This window comes from Eschrichtius robustus, chromosome 7 (genome assembly GCF_028021215.1).
Source record: "Eschrichtius robustus isolate mEscRob2 chromosome 7, mEscRob2.pri, whole genome shotgun sequence".
NCBI classification, from domain to species: domain Eukaryota; kingdom Metazoa; phylum Chordata; class Mammalia; order Artiodactyla; family Eschrichtiidae; genus Eschrichtius; species Eschrichtius robustus.
In genome coordinates this window covers 112148528-112168137 of record NC_090830.1, presented here as the reverse complement: position 1 = coordinate 112168137, position 19610 = coordinate 112148528, and the positions used below count along the sequence as shown (strand labels likewise).

The window sequence follows — 19610 nt, the reverse complement described above, 5'->3', positions numbered from 1 at the left end:
GGGTCTACAAGGTAAGGTAGCACAGGGGCCCTTCCAGCCTGGTTTTCCTCTGAGTTTATGCAAACAGGTTGGGGAAGACGCCCTGCCCTACTGGGGTCAGGGCTCCCTGATCCTCTTCTCCATCTAAGACCCACACCTCCCTTTATGTGGAAGGTTCTATATTGAAGGTCCCTAGGCTAGAGGAGAAGGAAATGTCATCAGCAGCACCCTCCCTGGGGGCAGAAGCATCAGAGGTGGACAAGAGGGCAGTGCACCCACAGTGACTCAGAATTACTTTACTCAGGAGAGAAGACCACAACTCAGGGGCTAGGAGTGCCCTGAGGCCCAGTTCTTACAGAGCCTGGACAGCTCCCGGGAGAAAAGAGGCTGCCCCTGTGCCGGAAAGGCCCAAGCCTCGAAGTCTCAGAGGCGTCTACAGGAAGAGCCTCACCCACACTCAGCACTGGAAGTGCAGGCCTCAGGGGTCCGCTACTGAGTCTTGCAGTCCCCATCACTGCTGTGGGCCGTCTTTACCTTCTTCAGCTCCTTCTGCAGCTCTGACTCAGCTACTAGGACCTCCTTTGGCTTCTGGTACTGTGGATGGAGCCAAGGAGAGGACATGATTCAGTCACATCACCCCTCCCTACACACACGCGCACACACACACACACTCTCTCTCTCTCTCTCTCTCTCTCTCAGGGCCCCTTCTACACCCTTTATTCAAAGATGAGGAAATTGAGGCCTACAAGGTTGAATGATTTGCTCAAGGTCACATGGCTGGGTAGGGGTAGGCCTCTGGACCGTCTAGAACCCCAGTTCTGTGTATTCCACCCCTCCCCATCACCCTCTATCCTCTTCCAGCTATGATTTTAAAATCAGGCTCCTCCTGAGCCCTCACCAGCTCATGCCATGCTGAGGCAGACAGGCCTGTTCTCTAGCAAGCACACCCCAGGAGTAGCTGGGGCTGGAACTGAGGACTCCAGTAGGATGGGAAGTGGGCAGGGGAAGAAGGAGCCTTTCCCTGACATAGTGGCCAAGAAGTCTGAATGACTCTTACGGAGATGACGAGGGTGCAGTTGGCATGAGCAGAGCTCAGCGAGGAATCATCCAGAGGTAGCTGATATCTGTCTAGGTCAGGTATTGCGAACTTCTTGTAGTACCTGTGGGGACACCAAGAGGCCATGAGAACACCCAACAAAGTGACCCCAACAGTTGGGCATCAGGCCCTCTGATGCCAAACTTCTATACAATTCCCCCCACACAGCCAAAGAGGAAGAAGGGAAGCCAGTTAGAACGCCAGTACTTTAGAACTTAGTAGTCCTGGAAGGAAAAGAATGAAAGGCCTTATGGCCAGTCCAGCAATGGAACAGGGCCAGTCATAATTCCTTGATTAGACCAGGGGTCAGAGTGACTCATACTTCAAGCTCAGTCCTCCCAAAGACACGTGGAAGAAGCCTCCTGGAATACACAATTGGCTCAGGCGAGCCCTACCTCCTCAGCACCCGAAGAAAATGGGATATGTGTGCTAACAAGAAACAGAATAAGGACATCTAGGGCTGTCCTCGAAAGCTGGGAACTGACAGATGGCACTTACATGGCACTTTACTGAGGACCTCAGCTACCTTTTTCCTCTTTTGGGGTCTTTCAAGGCCTTGTTAGCCTGACTCTACTTGTAGGCCAGAGAGGGGAGTACATCCACAAGGAGAAATATCCCTAAGAGAACAAGCCATGTGACTCATCAAGGAAGCTGGATCTCTGGGGCCCTGGATTACTTTGCTGGCCCTGAGACCCCACTCCTCCATTTTCACATACCACACTCGGTCCCCCTCGTCGGCAGGTGGCAGTCCAGAGATTGATGATCCCTTTTAGTAAAAAAACAAAACAACCCTGGGACCTCCCTGGCCGTCCAGTGGTTATACTGCTCGCTTCCGATACAGGGGGCATGGGTTCGATCCCTGGTCAGGGGACTAAGATCCCACATGCCGCGCGGCACAGCCAAAAAACTAAAAAACAAAACAAAACAAAAAACAAACCCAGATAGCAACATCCAACCCATAATGTCTATAATTTGACCTCCTTTGCCAAAGAGGAAACTCAGGTTCAGAGAGGTGAAATACCTCGCCTGGCTTCACAGCCAGTTGTCAGTAGAGTCAGGATTAAAGTTCCCTGATCCTGGTCTGGTGCTTATTACACTGGAGCACAAGCAATGGCCTCCTCACCTCTAGCAATAGGACTGTTTGGCATTTTCCTTGGTGGAAGTATGACCTAGTCTCTGGCCAGTGGTTACCAGACCTGTCACCCAGGCATGGCATCACTGCTGCTGCAAGGTTATGTGGGCTGGGCAGGGAAATGCTGCAGACACGTACAGACAAACTCAAGTGAGGGGCCTGGAGAGCATAGGGCTTTTAATATGTCAGAGGGGCCTGGTCGTTGTGGCAGGTACCCCCAGTCCACTTCAAAAGCCCTGATGCCCTGGGGACTCAAGAGAGTTGACATCAATGCAGCACTTCTGCCCTGCTCTCCCTGCCCAAATCCCTCAGTTTAGTGAAGGCTCTCAGGGCCCCTATCCTCCAGGTTCCTCACTCCCCGCCAAGGTGCTGGGACCCGTGGCAGGAAAAGAATGTTTACTTAAAGGCTGACAGTTCAAAAGGAGTGGGGGCTGGGGGATCCTAATGGCACCACAAGTTTGCTTTATTTTCCAAACTCTGCCCCAGGGAAAGGTGATCCATCTGCCTACAAACCGGGGTGGAATGTCGGCTTCATCCTCTTCCTAGCCAGCCCAGGCTGAGGGCTCTTTCTGGGGCCTCTGGTCTGGCCAGCAAAGGTGGCAGACACTGATAATAGGGAGGGAGTCAAAGGTTAAACAGCAGAGATTAGATGAACACAAAGGCTTGTTAGGAAGTGTTAACATCTTCCCTGCAAACATACACAAGAAGCAGAACCGGGAGAGAAGCAGCCTGGCACACACAGCTCAGCCGAACCCAGGGGGACTGTGTAAGGCCTTGCTGCGCAGAACGTGGGGACATCCTTTCTGCCTACCTGGCTGTGTGCCGGGGAGGGGGGACAGGGACACACCTGTGTACTCTCAGAGGGGCACTGTCAAGGCACATTCCCCAGGCAGGGGTAGTAGGACTGGAAAAAGAGTCCCAGGGCTTGGTCTCAACAGCAATGACAAGATCAAAGGGAACTTGAGTTGCATGACTTACCCCAGCTTCCCTGTTCTACTCCCGTCACCTCTCACGAGGTGGGGGGACGGAGGCAGAGTAGGTCTGGAGGCTCAGCTCTGTTATGAGTCCATTCTAATGGATTTAGTTTATTGGCTGAGGTTAAACCATTTTCCTCAGGGGCTCCTGATGGGCAGTCTTCAAGGGAGTATGGCACATCTGCTTTCTCTCCTCAGGGAGCAGCCCACACTCCCTTATCTCCATCCCTGGCCTTGGGGTTTGCCCTGAGAAGAACCATGCTTCACTTTCTCACCAGCACCTGGACTGGAGAGGGACCCACTGTGCTTCTGGAAAAGCCCAAATGCTCAGCCTCAGGCAGCCCTAGGTAGGCAGCAAACATTTCCTAGGCGTCAACTGTGTCCCAGACCTTGAGCTATGAGCTGGGGATTTAAGGATGAAGAAGAAACAGGCCATATCGCTGCCCGAGGAGACCCTGTGTTTCTGCTGAAAGCTAAGCCTTTATAGTGTGGTGGTTCCTGGACTTCTCGCTGATGCACAACAACCCCCATTCTCACCTGCCGCCTTCACTGTCCTTGGTCTCAGCCACACAGTGAAAGGTGACATTTATGAATGCTAAATCTGTGCCAGGCCCTGTTCAACACACATTGAATCCTCAAAACAACCCTCTCAGGTTGGTTGCGTCTGTTATCCTCTTTTACAGAAGAGTAAACTGAGGCACAGGGAAGTTAGGTATCTTGCCCAAGTCATAAAACTGGTAAACGGAGATACCCTTATTACAGTGATAATCCCCCCAATCTCCTGACCGCCCCCACCCCCGCCATCGCTCTACATTCTCACCTCAAAGTAACAGACCACCTGGTCTAGGTTCCCTGTGTCTGTCCAAGGATGGGGCAGATATGGGGGGTGGTCTCCCCCAGGACCCAGCCACCCTGCAGGTCTCCTGGGCACTCCCTCTAACACAGAGTGGGCTTCCTTTCTGAATGTAAAAGTGTCCAAAAGATGTACATGCAAGCAAAGGCTCTCAGGAGGACTCCTGGCCCTGTCCTGTGACTCTGGACAGGCCACTTAACTTCCGGGCCTCAGTTTCTTCCTCCAAATTCCTTTCTAAAAATAAAGGAGCTGCCCTAGATGAACTTTCAGTCACTGTCAAAGGGACCGGAACAGGCCAACTCTGTACCTCTCTCAAAACTGTGCCAAAAGGACAGCTCCTTCACTTTGGCTATTTCAGAAATGATCCACTGCACCCTATCACTCTCTCTCTGCTGTCTCCCCTTCCCAATTCCCAGTCCTTTCCCAACCCATTCTCCCTTTTAGTGAACTGAGAAAGGGCACAAGAGGCCAGGCCTTTAGAGAGAGACTCTGGAGGAGGCTGAAAGTAGAAGCAGGATGGCTGTGGAGTCACATGGGCCACGCCCCACACACCTCCAGTGGGTGCTCTGCACACCTGCACACAGGCTCGGCCAGAGTGGTCGAGAGCAGCCTCTAGCCAGTCCGTCCCTTAGAGAATCAGTCGGCAAATCTCCCCTTCTTTCTTAAACATCAACACTCCAGGTAAACTGGTCACCCCTGCCTACAGTAGCCCCTTGTAGAGAGTCACAGCGCACATTCACATACTAAAGGCACTCAGAAGTCCCACCAAAGTGAGTTTCCTAAACTTATTTGCCCACAGAATCCTCTTTTCTAGAGATGCCTATTAACACTCCCACAGTGTTAGTATTACCGATGTCAAATCAGCCAAGCTCTCCTCAGGTTCTAATTTTCAAAGAATTGTTGAGGGCCTGCTTCAGGCCGGGCATGGGGCTGAGTGTTTGTACATATACGATTTCATAATTCCCCAAACAATCTGTGACGTACGTATGAGTATTCTCCTATGATATACGAGGAACCCTTGCCCAAAATGCTACGGGTAATACGTGGCAGAGGCCAGATTCAAGCTGACATCTTCCTACTCCACATCCTAGTTCATTCCACTTATAGCTGCCAGCTTCTAGGCTGAGGCTAAGAACCTTCTTTCTGCACAAACACTCTTATTGGGAATAGATGGTGCCACAATGGGATCCTGGAAAAGCACTTTCTTCCTTCCCTGATTCATCCCTTGCTATTACCTGGGGCCAAGGACATAATACACTGGAATCAATTCCTTCAAGAGAAATGGCCAACCCAGTTATTCAGAGACAAGGCAGGTATAGACAAAGGAACTCTGGCTTTTACTGGTAACCATAATCCAGAATATCAGAATCGGGGCAGGCATGGAACCTCCAGGTGAAGGAAGTCAAATCAGAAAAGCCACAGTGTGATGGAAACTGAAGAGGCCTGGGCACTGAAACCATCACTAACTATCCCTTCAGTAAGTCAGTTCATCATGCTGACTTTATAGATACATAATCATTCATATATAGCACAAGACTAAAAATACATACCCTGGGGCTTCCCTGGTGGTACAGTGGTTGAGAATCTGCCTGCCAATGCAGGGGACACGGGTTCGAGCCCTGGTCTGGGAAGACCCCACATGCCGCGGAGCAACTAGGCCCGTGAGCCACAATTACTGAGCCTGTGCGTCTGGAGCCTGTGCTCCGCAACAAGAGAGGCCGCGATAGTGAGAGGCCCGTGCACCGCGATGAAGAGTGGCCCCCACTTGCCGCAACTAGAGAAAGCCCTCGCACAGAAACGAAGACCCAACACAGCCATAAATAAATAGATAAATAAATAAATAAAATTTAAAAAAACATACCCTGTCCACCACTGGATGGTGTGATGATCAGAAAACAGATTTTTAAAGTATCTTGAAAAAGCTAAACACTGCTCAAAGGAATAGCTATTGAGTTCTGTATATTTAGGGGTAGTAAAGGTATAGGACATCTACTCCAGGTAGAAGATGAAAATGCCACTAGGCTCAGGAAGAGCCTGTTAGGGGTTTAGCAGCCTCTCACCTTCCTCCCAGCAGAGGATCCTGAGGAAGGCTGTGCTGAGCCAGGCTGGGCCACTGAACCTGAGATCTCATTGTAGGCTCTGAGGTGGGCACTCACATACTCCTCTCCCCTCTTTGGGAATCCAATCCCGGCCCTGCTCCCTCTGGGGCACTACTCCCATCCCACCTGGCCTTACCCATCAGTTCAAAAATGTCTCCCCCTGCCTTGGGCGCCGGAGTGGGCCTCTGGTCATGGAGCGCCTGGCCAAGAGCGCCACCTATGGCTGAATACGCACAGGAGATGGGACCCAGAGGATCTGCCTGCAGATGAATTTTTTGGTGAGCTAGCTAGCCTCACTTTTCTCACTCCCTGGTAATCACATTTCTGCTTGGTATCTGTATTCGACAGTGACCTCTGGGGGACAAAAGGGAGGCAGCAGCCAGCTCCACAAACTGCTGGGCTGCAGATTCAAGTGCTATCAGAAGCACTTTTGTTCCTAGTCTGGACCCAGGGCCTCTTACGCCAGGGAATGTTTGCTGAAGCACGGAGTTTGTTTTCCTAAAGGCAATTTCTCTGTTGTCTGAAATTACTAAATCCCACTTTAGGCACTGACTGCTGTTAATGATGAGAACAATAACAGGAATAAACTGCCTTTTATCTGAGGGCTTCGAAGTGCTTTATAAACGCAAATCCTTATTATTATGACTTTGTATTTATAGACAAGGCCCACTTCAGGGGCTGCTGGCTGCGTGTACAGCAATAATCCTGAAATTAATTCATTCATCTCTACCCCTTCCCCACCCCTTAACCCTGCCAAAGTGAGACGGTGTGGGGGTCATAGAGGAGGGCAGAACCCAGGGCTGCACCAGGGGAGCCTGAGAGGCACACTGCTTCCCCGTGGGCATCATGGACCTTGAGGGAGATGGGACGGGAGGCTGGCACCACACCACCTGAGAAGACGGACAAATAGCTGGGTCTTCCTTACTGCTTGTAAACCAGTGGATGGATGGGACACCTCTGGCCTAAGCTTAGCACCCCATGAGACATGTTGGGTGGCTTCACAGTCTGTGGACCAGTAACTCATAAAACCTCCCATCTCACTGCCCCAAATCTATTTCATGAGAGTTGGTCCTATTCTGAAATCCCTCTGACTCAGGTCATGACCGAGTCATCACAGGGCTCTTCTCTTCTCCTGTGATCAGTCAGAGCTCCAGAAACCCAAACGAGATCAATGCATTTCCAAGATGATCAGCCCAGAAGCAGCTCTGCCAGGATCAGATCTCCACCTTGGTCACCTTCTGTCCCCTCAACCCCACATTTTGCCTTCCCCTAGCAGACCATGAGAAGAGGAGCAAAAGGAAGTCTAGTACCCCCTTTGAAACATAATGCAAGAGACTTCATGCAAGAGACTTCCAAGAGGCCAAAGCACCGGCTCACTGTCCCTCAGTTCAGGGAGGGATAGGTTTGCTGCTCCCAGACCAGTACTTGAAAGTTCAGTAACTGCCACCTCAGACAGGTGCACCTTCCAGGCCATGGCCCCCTGCCAGCTCCAAAAGTGATGTTACCAGGCCAAGTTCATCATGGACTGGATCCAGCCAGAGGTCAAGGCACAATAACCTTACAGCAGAACCACTTAAGATCACAAGGCAATGGCCAGGTGATTCCCTCATCCTCTCATTCATCCAGCAAATATTTATTGAGCCCCAGTATGTGCCAAGTACTGGGCCAGATACTCATTGTTCAAATTTCCCTGCCCTGGTGGAACTGATTACAATATTCAAGCTGGTCCTGCAGAGAGAAAGCCCTTCAGCTTTTAGCACCTCCTACAGGACTTTAGTGAAGCTCTCCTGCCTCCCTCAGAGCTGGACAGCAGGCTTCTCTGCCCTCTGAGGTGGGGAGCCGTCTGAGCCCTAACCCCAGGTCAAACCGCACCCCCACCTCGCGCATACACAAGCAGGCAGGTGCCCACCATGCCACTTACTTTTTGTTGGTTGTTCTGACGACAACACAGCGCTCCTTCTGGTCCACACAGACACTGTAGACATCCTTAGGGTATGGGAGGTTTCGAATTCGCCACTGGAAACTCATCTTGGTGTCCTTGCGCATGAAGATGGGCTGCAGAAGGCAAAGCCAACTTGAGGACTATTCTTGGAGGGGGGTGGGAAAGGATGGCTCCCCCCTCCACAAAGCTCTATCAAGGGGCACAGTGGGAGACCCTCAGCTCTTCCCCACAGCTCCCCTCTGATACTGCCATTGCTGTGACATTCTAGGCCTGGAGCCCTCGCCCTGGGATGACTAAGCCAAAACACTTTGGGTACTCATTGAAGCAAACATTTCTAGAGCACTGTGTCCAGGTGGGTACACTGGAGATGAGGAGGTGAACAAGACATGGCGCCTGCCCCCGAGGGCCAGCAGCCCACTCCCCCAGCCTCCCCAAGACACCTGACAGACAGACATACATTGGAATTGCTTTCCGTGATGAGTTCAGGCCCCAGGCTCCCTGCTGCTGGGAGTGCTGGCTCTCCCACCTCAATCTGCCACTGGCCCAAGGCGCCCAGGGCACTCTTCACACGCCATTTCCTCACTGAGGAGAGAAGGAAGCAGTGGGATTATGGGGAAGAAAGGTACCCTGCTTCTTTCTGCTGAATCATCAATATCACATTAGGTAACTGGAACAGGATAAAAGTGGGAGCTACCGGCTTTTACACTGGCTTTATCCATCTGAGCAGGGACCTCACAACCTCTGAAATTTCAGGAGAGTATTTCAATATTAGACAACTTGTAAAGCCCATATCATGGGTGCTCAGACAAAAGGAATTAGAACAAAGCTCTGAAAGGCGCCAAGTGGAGTTCAGAAACCCCCAGGTGTGACTTCATGCAAAGGGAAGATGTGAATGTTAGGAAAAGTGTAGCTACGAGTAACAGGGAAAATGTGGATCCCCAAAAGTGTGAGCTGACATGCATTTTTCCCTCTAAAAATGGGCAGAGGAAAAATGAATTAAGAGGGTGAAAGCTGATAGGCAGATTTGTCTCATGATTCAGAAAGTCCAAATATAGAAATTCACTCATCTCAGGTGTACATGGCTTAAAACAAAAGCCCCGGAGTTGTATTTACAGGAAATTTTAGGCACACACCATATTTTAAATGCATTATTTATAAAAGATCTAATGTACATTTTTTATAGAGTGGAATCATCCTTTTATAATGCAAATAATCATCTCTATTTTACAACCCAGATGTTTGCATAAAAGTGAAAAGACTAATGCAGTAGACACTAACTGAAAGCCCCTGCTGGGATGCTCAGGAACCCCGCTCAGCCCTGTCACAGTGACTACCGTCAGCACACCATGGCCACGGGGGGCTTTCCCGAGCGCGAACCCTCTGTTCCTTCCCTGCCCGCAGCAATGGGGGTCTTCCAGGTGGCAGTCCCAGTGTTGCTCCAGGCCAGCAGCCTTCCTGAAGCTGCTGTGAGGAACCAAACAACTCAGAAAGTGCCTGGCGTCCTGTCGCAGTTGCTCCTTTTTCTGGGCCGGGGGGTGAGAGCTGCAATGCGATTCTCAGGATGGGTTTCTTTGAGACCTTCTGGGCAGCGGTGCCAAACCCAAACACCCTCATGCTCTAAGTAAGGCACACAAGCTGAACACAAAAGTATGCGGCACAATTTGAATTTTCCCTTTAATATGTGCTTTTATAAGGTCTGGTGCATTCTGCAGTGCGATTTTATTACGTCTCAGGGCCAAAAACTCTCCCTAGAAACACATTTCCAAGTTTACAATGAAAATTAATAAGGAAGAGTAAGACTTGGAAATATGCTTTAAAGGCAACTTTTTTCTTTTTCTCACAAATACTTCTTCTCTCTTAAGTGAATGTACTGTGACCAGAAGTATATCCAAATCTATTCATGTAATACTTCGCTTAACTGGAAGCCAGCCTTCTGGGCTGCAGTGTTCACAGTTGCAAATTCAGAAGCGACAAATGCCTCTAAGTGGCGGTTTCCTGTGACAAGACCCATGTATCTCACGCTTTATTGTAGGAAAGATCACTCCCAGATTCTCACTCAGACATGTATAAAATGCTATGTGTAGAATAAGGCAGGAAATTAATTTTTTCCCAGGCAAACTGACAACAGCATGACGGGATAGCTCACATCAAGGGCAGCGACAGAACTAAAAAGGATGTGGTACCATTTGGTGTGAGGACAAACAAGCATCCTTAGACCCTGACGGGATCACGATATAATAGAACACAGTCATCACAGAGTTTAAAGGTGGAGGTTCCTTTAGAAAGCATCTAGTCCAGTACCTGTATTTTTCAAACGGGAAACAGCATTTCTTCCCTGCCTGCTCTCCTTCAACCCTTGCCACCACTCTCCAGGGGAGAGTATGAAGAATTACCAAGGCTCAGAGAGATACACTAGGGCTTCCCTGGTGGCGCAGTGGTTGAGAATCTGCCTGCCAATGCAGGGGAGATGGGTTCGAGCCAAGGTCTGGGAAGATCCCACATGCTGCGGAGCAACTGGGCCCGTGAGCCACAACTACTGAGCCTGCGCGTCTGGAGCCCGTACTCCGCAACAAGAGAGGCCGCGATAGTGAGAGGCCCGCGCACCGCGATGAAGAGTGGCCCCCACTTGCTGCAACTAGAGGAAGCCCTCGCACAGAAACGAAGACCCAACACAGCCATAAATAAATAAATAAATAAATAAATAAATAAAAAGAAAGAAAGAAAGAAAGAAGAAAAAAAAAAGAAAGATACACTAACTTGCAAAAACCACAGCTAAAATTCAGGTCTCCTAACTTCAAGACCAGAATTTGAATCATTAGTAAAAGGCTAACTTGTATTCTATAAACATTCAATAAGCATATATGATATTTTAAAAGGTTCACTTTAAAAAAAAAAAAGTAGCTCTATTTGTTTTTTGTATTTTAGCATTTAAAGGAAAAGCTTCAATTATTTGAAAATGTATTGATAATTTATGAAAAACACCTAACTATCTGGGGCTGGATAAGTGAGGCGTCCTGTAATCATGGAGCCTGTTAAATCATGTGTCCTGAGGCATGATGCCAGTGTGGCCAGGAGAGGCAATTCCGATACCAGGATTTCCTGTCTACTCTTTTATCCATGGAATACTGGGTTTGGAACAGAAACCTTCCCAAGGAGTACCCTAAGGAGGAGGAAAGTCAGCTACTGGTTTCCTTACTGCTGACCTTGAAAGCCACTCAGGTCACAGAAATTTGGACCCTTGGCTGTTTCGCTTTTTTTTTTTTTTTAACACCTTGGAATTAAGTTCTTTGTTAGAATATGAAGAAAGTCTCCGTATTCATTCCCTTGTGAGATAAGATCCAACAAATGAATCAGTGAAGTCCTTGTTATTTCTCCCATGGACGTGGACATGAATGCACACATGCAAATACACATTTTGTCTTGTCTTTCTTGTCCTGTCTTTGTTCCTGAACTCAAGGACAGCTCCTGCGGCAACAGAAGACTGTTTCCACCTGCTGTCACTCTGATTTGATTATATGTTAAACCCAAACTGGTGTGTGCAAGGCAGCTCCCTGGGACGCTGTCATATCTTCCCGGCTGAGCCAGGGCCAGTCCTTGGAAAGGAGACTTTCAATGACCCTGTAAAGGGTCTGATGGGGAATATATGAAGGAGGCAGCGCCTGGGGCCTTTTTCCTAAGTCAGCAGGAAGCAGGCTGATGTCCCAGACTGCTGAAAGGAGGCCCCATCTTTCAGGTGGGCTGGAAAGTGGAGGTCCTAAAGGCCTCTTTCCCCAGAGCTCCAAGCCCTGGCCCACTTCCAATGTGGATAATTACATTCCCCTTTCCTAAATACTCCCTGCAGCTTAAACTGGATGCAGGATTCTTCTTTTCTGCCCTAAAACACTGCAACATTGCTATGTGGCTATTAAACAGCTGCCACGTCCCATCCCTGAGGAGGCTGAAGGGAATCGAGTGGGTCATTTATAAAGCCGGTGAAGTGCTTGGGGATGAAAGTGCTCAATATCCTCCAAATGCAGCCTGGGGTGGTTAGGCTGGCGGTCAAATACCAAAGCAGATTAAGCCGGTAATCCGAATGTAATCGCTGGGGGATGGCCTGCCCTTCAGCCGCTGCCCCCCTGGACATGCTGTGTTCTTCTAGGGCTGGTTTGATGTTCCGATCATTGTTATGGGGCCCTTCAGTTTTTTCCTCTATGAATACACATACAGCATTCACTGTTGGGGGTGGGAATGAATAGCACTGAGAGGGTAGAAAAAAAATATGACACTACTATGCTTATTAACACCGACCGGAAGAGCTCCGACCCAGACAGATGTCCTATTGGTAATTCTCTCTGTAAATTACTTTCTGGGTTTTTCGGACAGAAAACCAGTTTGGCCAATTATCAAATTTGTATAATTAGCTGAGAAAATGAAAGTATTACCATTTACACCCACAAAAACCCTGTCCATATTTTGCTTCAAAGAATGCACAAATGGAAGCCAGTTCAGGCCCTGGGATTATTTATACTTAAAAATGAAAAAAAAACAGTACTTTGCAAGCTGGCGGAGGTGGGGTGGGGTGGTTGGAGATGGGTGAGAAAAGGATCAGCTGTTCAAAGGGCCCAGTGGTTTGAGCGGGGTGTTCCTTGCCGCCCATCTCTGTCCTGCTCCCTCCAGCCCCTACCCGGGTCATTGTGGGGAGAACAAGATTTAGTAAGAAAAGAAAACGGGATTAAATAATCTCAACTCCCAACAGAATGTTCTTGTGGATTAAAGCATGGGTTCTTCATCAGATAGACCTAGGCTTAAATCCTAGCTCTGTAACTAACCAGCTGTGTGATTCTGAGCAAGGTGCTTATCCTCTTGAAGCTTCCATTTTTCCCGACTGTTAAATGAAGACAGCAGTAACCTACCACACTGGGCTGTAATGTGGTTGGTTCGTGTAAACCACTTAGCATGGCGCCCAATAAAAGTTACGGCATTGCTATCATTAGGTAAACTTTAGTCAGACAACATTCTCCTATGAACCTCCATTTCTACTTTTAAGAAAAAGGAGTTTGGAGGCCACTGTCTATTCTCCACCTGCCAAGAGGGAAAATGACAAGTTCATGTGGGATGCTACAAATGAAGGGACCTGGACTTTTTTTCATTTTAATTTCATGTCCAAGCACAACTAAGAGGCCTTGGGTTTTATTTGTTTGTTTGTTTTTACAGCCACAGCGCCGACAGCTGTATTATTTGCTCTGTGTGGAGAAGAGAGGTGACGCTGGGGGCTGGGGGAGAAGAGCTGCCGCTAGTCCCCGGCCTGGTGATGGTGGTGGTCAGCCCACGTGACCTCTGCTTTCATAAGCTCACCCCTGTTAGGCATTCCAAGGCTGTCACCCCTTGGGAGCACTATAAATTACAATGGTTTGTGAGGATATTACTACTGTATTGGTTTCCACCAAATCAGTGTCATATGCTAAACACATCAAGATTTTTAATAGCACCAGACTAAACCAATTGGGGCTGGAACCCAAGCAGCTCATAATAAGGAGGGATCAACACTTCACTCTGCGGCTGAACATGCACAGGACACATATTTTAAGACTGGAGACTAAGAGAATGCAAACCAGTGTAATCCGTGTTGTCGGTTCTAGACATTTATGAGCTGTCAGAAAAAGGGAAAAAGAAATTCCCTCGCCAATACTACCTGTCGATCAGGCCCAGGAAGAAATTAAAGTCAAGAATAATGACAAGAAAATAACCCAGCCCATGATTCTATCATTGGTCTTAGCATTTCAGGTGAAATTTAATAAAGAGACCAACTCCCACTGCTGACAGCCTCAGGCCCTGGGTCAAAGAACCAGCCACCTAGCTCTGGGAAGTCGGTTAATGCTGATGTGCATACCTGAGAACAGAGAATGAACAAATCAAATAATTCCCAGAAATCTGAGCTACGGCCCCTATTCATGAGCGTATTCTTAGAGGAAAAGGGCTGCAGGAATGAAAGTGACAATGCTGCAAAATCACCATTTCTACCTCCTACTCCCTTTGATTCAGACCTTCTCCAAATTGAGGGACATATTTAATAGAGCCACTTCTGAGGCAAGGTCAAAAGCTGTGCCTCTGATTCTTGTTTGTTCCCGATGTGGCTTCAGAAAACAAAACAAAAAAATAGGCAAAAAAACTGCAGGGAAAGCCTGCCCTTACCACTACTCAGCCTTCAAGGCTTACTTCCAATTCCACCTTCTCTGTAAAGCTTTTTCCCAATGGTTTCTTTACATGCCCATTCCCACCTTAGAAGAATTACTCACTCTCTCATTTGTCTGGGGGTGGAGTGAGGTTTACTGGTCAAGCAGACGCCCACTCCATCTCTGGTGTCCAGCCCTGACCTCAGATTATTTTCAGGAACAATCTTGCCTCAAGGGCTTCAGTCTCCCTGAGCTTCCACATGCGGTGCTGGGATCCTCCCTGAAGCCTCAGCTATGCGTGTTTACCTCTGCTTAGGTCACCCCAAGTGTTCCTAAGGGCCCGCTGGGGGCCCCGTCACTTACCAAGTAGTTCACTTGTCTTCTCATCATATTCTTCGGCCATTTCCTTCCCATCTGGGAACAAATAGTGCACCTTCCTTCTCCCTAGGCACAAAACAGAGAGTGCCTTACCTCTGAGCCTCCTCTTGCCTTGGGCCTTGCAGGTCAAGAGATCTACCTGGGGGCTTCCCTAGTGGCGCAGTGGTTGAGAATCTGCCTGCCAATGCAGGGGACACGGGTTCGAGCCCTGGTCTGGGAAGATCCCACATGCCGCGGAGCAACTGGGCCCGTGAGCCACAACTACTGAGCCTGCGCGTCTGGAGCCTGTGCTCCGCAACAGGAGAGGCCGCGATAGTGAGAGGCCCGCGCACCGCGATGAAGAGTGGCCCCCGCTTGCCGCAACTAGAGAAAGCCCTCACAAAGAAACGAAGACCCAACACAGCCAAAAATAAAATAAATAAATAAATAAATTAATTAATTAAAAAAAAAAAAAAAAAAAAGAGATCTACCTGGGAAACACTAACAGCCTTGGGCATGTTAAAAAACCTTCCCAGAGCCTCCCACGAACTCCTTGCCAACCATCGCCCACCACTACTTTAGGACATGTCCTGGGACTCATTTCCTTTCTAAGCTTTCTCTGAACATGTCTTTACTCTGCTGATTCTTCTACCAGAAACAGCTCCAAACTTCTTCCCAACTGCTGAACTCCTCCTTGCCCTTCAAAATCCAGCTCAAATGTCACTTCCACTGTGCAATCTTCCTAAACTATCACCCCTAACCACCTTGGCAAAATTCATCACTTGTTTGTTTATGCCTCCCTGGTGCTTTATTCATATCCACAGTGGAGCATTTATCACATACTATGCTTTTAAAAGCATCTGTTTCAGAATGATATCATATTTATCTTTCTCTCCCTAGTTCCTAAAACCAAGCCTATGTGCTCAGGATATTGAACTGGGTTTCCCGACCAAGGCCTCCCTCCAGCCGTGCCCTCGCTCTGCCTTCTTCTGTACATGTCTAGGCCATCCCTATCACACAGCCACACGATGTTAGTCCCCGTGTGTTTTCCTTACAGCATTTACCTTGGTATGATTTTACAAGTATTTGTGTGATTTTTGGATTATTGCCTGTCTCTTCTACTAAGGTAAGAGGGGTTTTATCCCCCCTACCTATGGTTTCCCTATCACTTAGTATAGTATTTGGCATATTTTAGGAGCTCAACTAAATACTGATTGAGAGAGTGAATGAACATTGCTTCACCTTTCATTGAAAGAACAGAAGAACCCAATGGCGTCTCTTAGACCAGCTCTTCCACCTATGTAATATAATACTAAGCATTTTCTTAAAAGTGGCTATATAATTTCCCCTATATTTACAGATAGGTAAGTAGATATAGGTAGGCTCCTCAGTGAGACTAATAACAGTACCAATGCCCAGTAGACAGGTACCTAACGTATGCTTGATGAATAGAGCCCCAAGGCCCTTAACCAGCTAAAGGAGTCACTAGCCAAAACTTGCAACTGTTATCTGATCTACCAAGCCTTTTCACTGTCCATTCACTCCTCTGAGACATAGTTCCCTTGAGTCATTCCGAATTTGTATTCTGGGGAAACTCACCCCCAAATTTGCAGGGCCTCTCAGTAGGCCCCTAGGTTACACCACCTTTACTCATTTGTTTGGCTCATAGAGCTGTAAGAGGTTGTCCTATCAGGAGTGGGGTATAAGGTGCCCCCTGTGAGTAGCTGAGGGTGTCTGGCCTGACTCTCTTCTCCCCTGGAGTCCAGTCTTAAGTGCAGGCAGGATGCAGTGCTTACTATGGGCCAGGCACTTTACATGTTTTATTGCATTTATTCTCACAATAATCCTATGTGCCTCCAGTACTTGTATTTCACAAGTAAGGAAAATTGAGGATTAAAGGTCATGTAACTTGTCCAAGGTCATAAAGCTAGGAAATGACAGCCCAGGCTTAAACTCACTTGAGGCCAAAGTTGATCCTGTAACAACCATACTAGTATATCTGTATGGCTTTAAGGTTATAAGGATGAACAATGTTCCAAGGGTTTATTGTTCATGTTTCTAGTGAATTACCTGTTTAGGCCTTAGCCTATTTTATTTGGGTATTTATCTTTTTCTTACTAATCTGATTGAACTTTGTATATATTAAGCACGTGTCATATATGTTGCAAATGTTCTCAGTTTTAATTGCCCTTTAACTTTGTTTAACGTGGGTTTTCCCAAACAAGTGTTTAATTTTTATATAGTCAATTGTTTTTTCCTTTGTGGTTATTATCCAGAAGTTGTGCTTAGAATATCCTCCCGTACCCAAGATCATATAATATTTATCTATACTTTATTCTAATACATATTTATTCTATGTGTACATATGCATCTGAATATAAAAAATCTTAAGTTTATTACTATGATATTTTGGTGAAAGAAAAAAATATATGAGTTTGTATGCATAGAAAAAATATGGAAGTTTCTGTATGAAAATGTCAATTGTGATTATCTCTGCATGGTAGGATTACCAGTGACTTGTTTATTAATTTTTCTTATTTCCACAATGAACATAAATTATTTATGAAGAAGTGTATTGGGTTCTCATTAGCAACAGAAGTGATTCTTGGCGGGAAGTTAGTAGCATCCTACACCCACTCACATACACATTAGGAGGGTAAATCTACAGGAGAGGTTTGACAAGGCATATACACACATTTGGCTTTTTTTGTTTGTTTTCTTTCTTTTGGTTTTGGTTTGGTGGGGGGACTAACAATGTTGTTTTGTGATGTTACTCACAAAAAAACTTAACGAAGTCCTGACTGATGAAATATTTGTTTAACACTGTCCTTTGACCAAAGGAAGTGAAAGCAGGGACTAGAATAGATATTTTGTACACCCATGTTCACAGCAGTAATTATTCACAATAAAAAAAGTGGAAGCAACCCAAGTGTCCATCGACACACCAGTGGATAAACAAAATATGGTATATACATACAATGGAAGAATGTTATTCAGACCTTAAAAAGGGAGGAAATCAAAATTTCCTCAAGCGACATGCGACATTTCCTCATTTCCACATGCGACAACATGGATGAACTTTGAAGACATTATGCTAAGTGAAATAAGCCAGTCACAAAAGAACAAATATTGTATACTCCACTTATATGAGGTTCTTGCTGTAATCAAATTCATAAAGACAGAAAGTAGAATGGTGATTACCAGGGGCTGAGGATAAGGGACTGGGGAGTTAGTGTTTAATGAGTATAGAGTTTCAGCTGAAGATGAAAACGTTTTGGAGATGGATGGTGGTGATGGTGGCATAACAATGTGAATGTACTTAATGCCACAAAACTGTACACTTAAAAAAGGCTAAAATGGTAAATTTATGTTATGTACGTCTTACAATAAAAACAAAACCCACTGTCCTATGAGATAATGTTCAGAATCTTTGGTTTGGCATAGGAGATCTATCACAACATACCTCAATTTATCTGCAATCTCTCTTCATTTTCCACCATTTCCCCTCATCGCTTGAGAAAAGCGTCCTTTTATTCACTATTGCATCCTAGCACCTAGTACCTGACACAGTGTAGGGAGATATTATGACTGGGTGAATGCTTCAGCCTCACTAAATGTTTTGTTATGCCCCTAGTAATCAGCCATATACTTTCACACCTCTGTGCCTTTACACGTGAGTCATTCTTCCTGGAATAACTATCCCCTCTTCTCCACTTAGCAAACACCTACTCATCCTTTAGGACCCATAAACATCACCTCTTCTGTCAGGTCCTCCTTCAAAGAGATAATCATTTTCACCTCTGTGCTCTCATAGCATTTTATAGAAGAGTCCAACCTCTATTTAACACACACGCTTTTGTTTATTTACATTTTTTTCCTGACCACTATGTGAACTCCTGGGACATGTCTTTTTCTTTCTATCTGCTCTAGCACACAACCTGACACACAGTAAAAATCATCCCTAAATACTGCATGAATAAATGAGCAAATGACCAGCTGACTTCAATTTCCCCGCTTTCTTGACTGGCCTCTGCCTGTGGATGTCAGCCCCTGCTGGTTTCCTGAAAGCTACAGGAATTCAGACCGAATTCATTCTGGCTGCCAAGTGAGTCCAGGAAGGGACCCTGAAGCACTGGCCAGTCCTAGGGTGGAAGAAAGTCAGAACTCCATCCATACCTCTGTGCCCACCTCTTCCAGGACCAGCACGAGGTGGGGGTAGGGGGTTGCTTTGTCTCCTCTAAAGACCCAGGAAACATTTAGAGGTTCACTTACAAACATAACATTACAGCTGGAAAGGACCTCAGAGACAACACAGGTAATCCATCCACCTCATTTTACAGATGAGGAAAATGACGTTCAAACAAGTAAAGAGGCCGACTGGGGAGCCCACGGTAAATTAAAGGCAGAGTCGTTAACTAGAGCCCAGGTGTCCTGCCTCTCTATGATACCAGGCTGCTTTCAGCAACAGAACCTCCAGACTGAGGTTCATGGGATCCCAGGTCAAGATCCAGTTGTACCACTGACTGACTGGGGGAGCTGGGGCCGATCTAAAATCCTGGATTTCAGTTTCCTCTTCTGTAAAATGGGGTCAAAACTAACCACCTCTCGGGACAGCGGTGAGGCGCAAATAACAGTGAACGTGAAAAGAATTATTATTTATTAGTAACAGAACTCAGAGCGGAGTGAGGTGGTGTCCAGGAAACTAGGGTGTCCAGAGACGTGTGTTCCAGTCACCTCATCTCTCTGGGCCTCAGTTTCCTCATCTGCAAATGCAGTAACGGCCCTAGGGGGAGGCCGCGACCTCCCAGCCCTGCCGTCCTGGGCTGAGGCCCTTCCCGGAGGCGCCAGAGCAGAGGGCCGGACCCTGGGGGAAAGGACGAGGGTGCTCGCGGGGTGCCTCAAGTTACCGTCCTGCAGCAGCGCCGTCTTCTCTGCCGCCCGCAGACTCTCCAGCCAACCCGTCACCGCCATCTTCCCTCAGCCCAGCCGCGTGCCCGGCCGCTGCCATGGCAACCGTTCCGCCTAG

The 19610-nt window shown here is 47.4% G+C and overlaps 1 protein-coding gene across 3 annotated transcripts; it reads right to left on the bottom strand.

The window, feature by feature from the left end:
• Positions 1–260: 260 nt before the first annotated feature.
• DPCD (deleted in primary ciliary dyskinesia homolog (mouse)) lies at positions 261–19592 on the bottom strand. Of its 3 annotated transcripts, XM_068548415.1 has the most exons (6): positions 19492–19592; positions 14591–14671; positions 8533–8657; positions 8055–8188; positions 1037–1139; positions 261–573 (listed from the first exon to the last, which is right to left on the bottom strand). In XM_068548415.1, the coding sequence occupies exons 1-6, from the start codon at positions 19553–19555 to the stop codon at positions 469–471; spliced, it is 612 nt and encodes a 203-aa protein (XP_068404516.1). In that variant the 5' UTR covers positions 19556–19592; the 3' UTR covers positions 261–468. The 3 variants fall into 3 exon arrangements, with proteins under 3 accessions (XP_068404516.1, XP_068404517.1, XP_068404515.1); XM_068548416.1 differs by lacking the exon at positions 14591–14671; XM_068548414.1 differs by lacking the exon at positions 261–573 and having other exon boundaries at positions 914–1139.
• Positions 19593–19610: the final 18 nt, after the last annotated feature.

Excerpts from the sequence above, each read along its gene's own strand:
- DPCD (XM_068548414.1), bottom strand. The coding sequence starts at position 19,555 with ATGGCGGTGACGGGTTGGCTGGAGAGTCTGCGGGCGGCAGAGAAGACG. Across the intron at positions 14,672-19,491 it reads GACGGCGCTGCTGCAGGACG|GGAGAAGGAAGGTGCACTAT; the intron begins GTAACTTGAGGC and ends TTTTGTGCCTAG. Across the intron at positions 8,658-14,590 it reads GAAGACAAGTGAACTACTTG|TGAGGAAATGGCGTGTGAAG; the intron begins GTAAGTGACGGG and ends TTCTCTCCTCAG.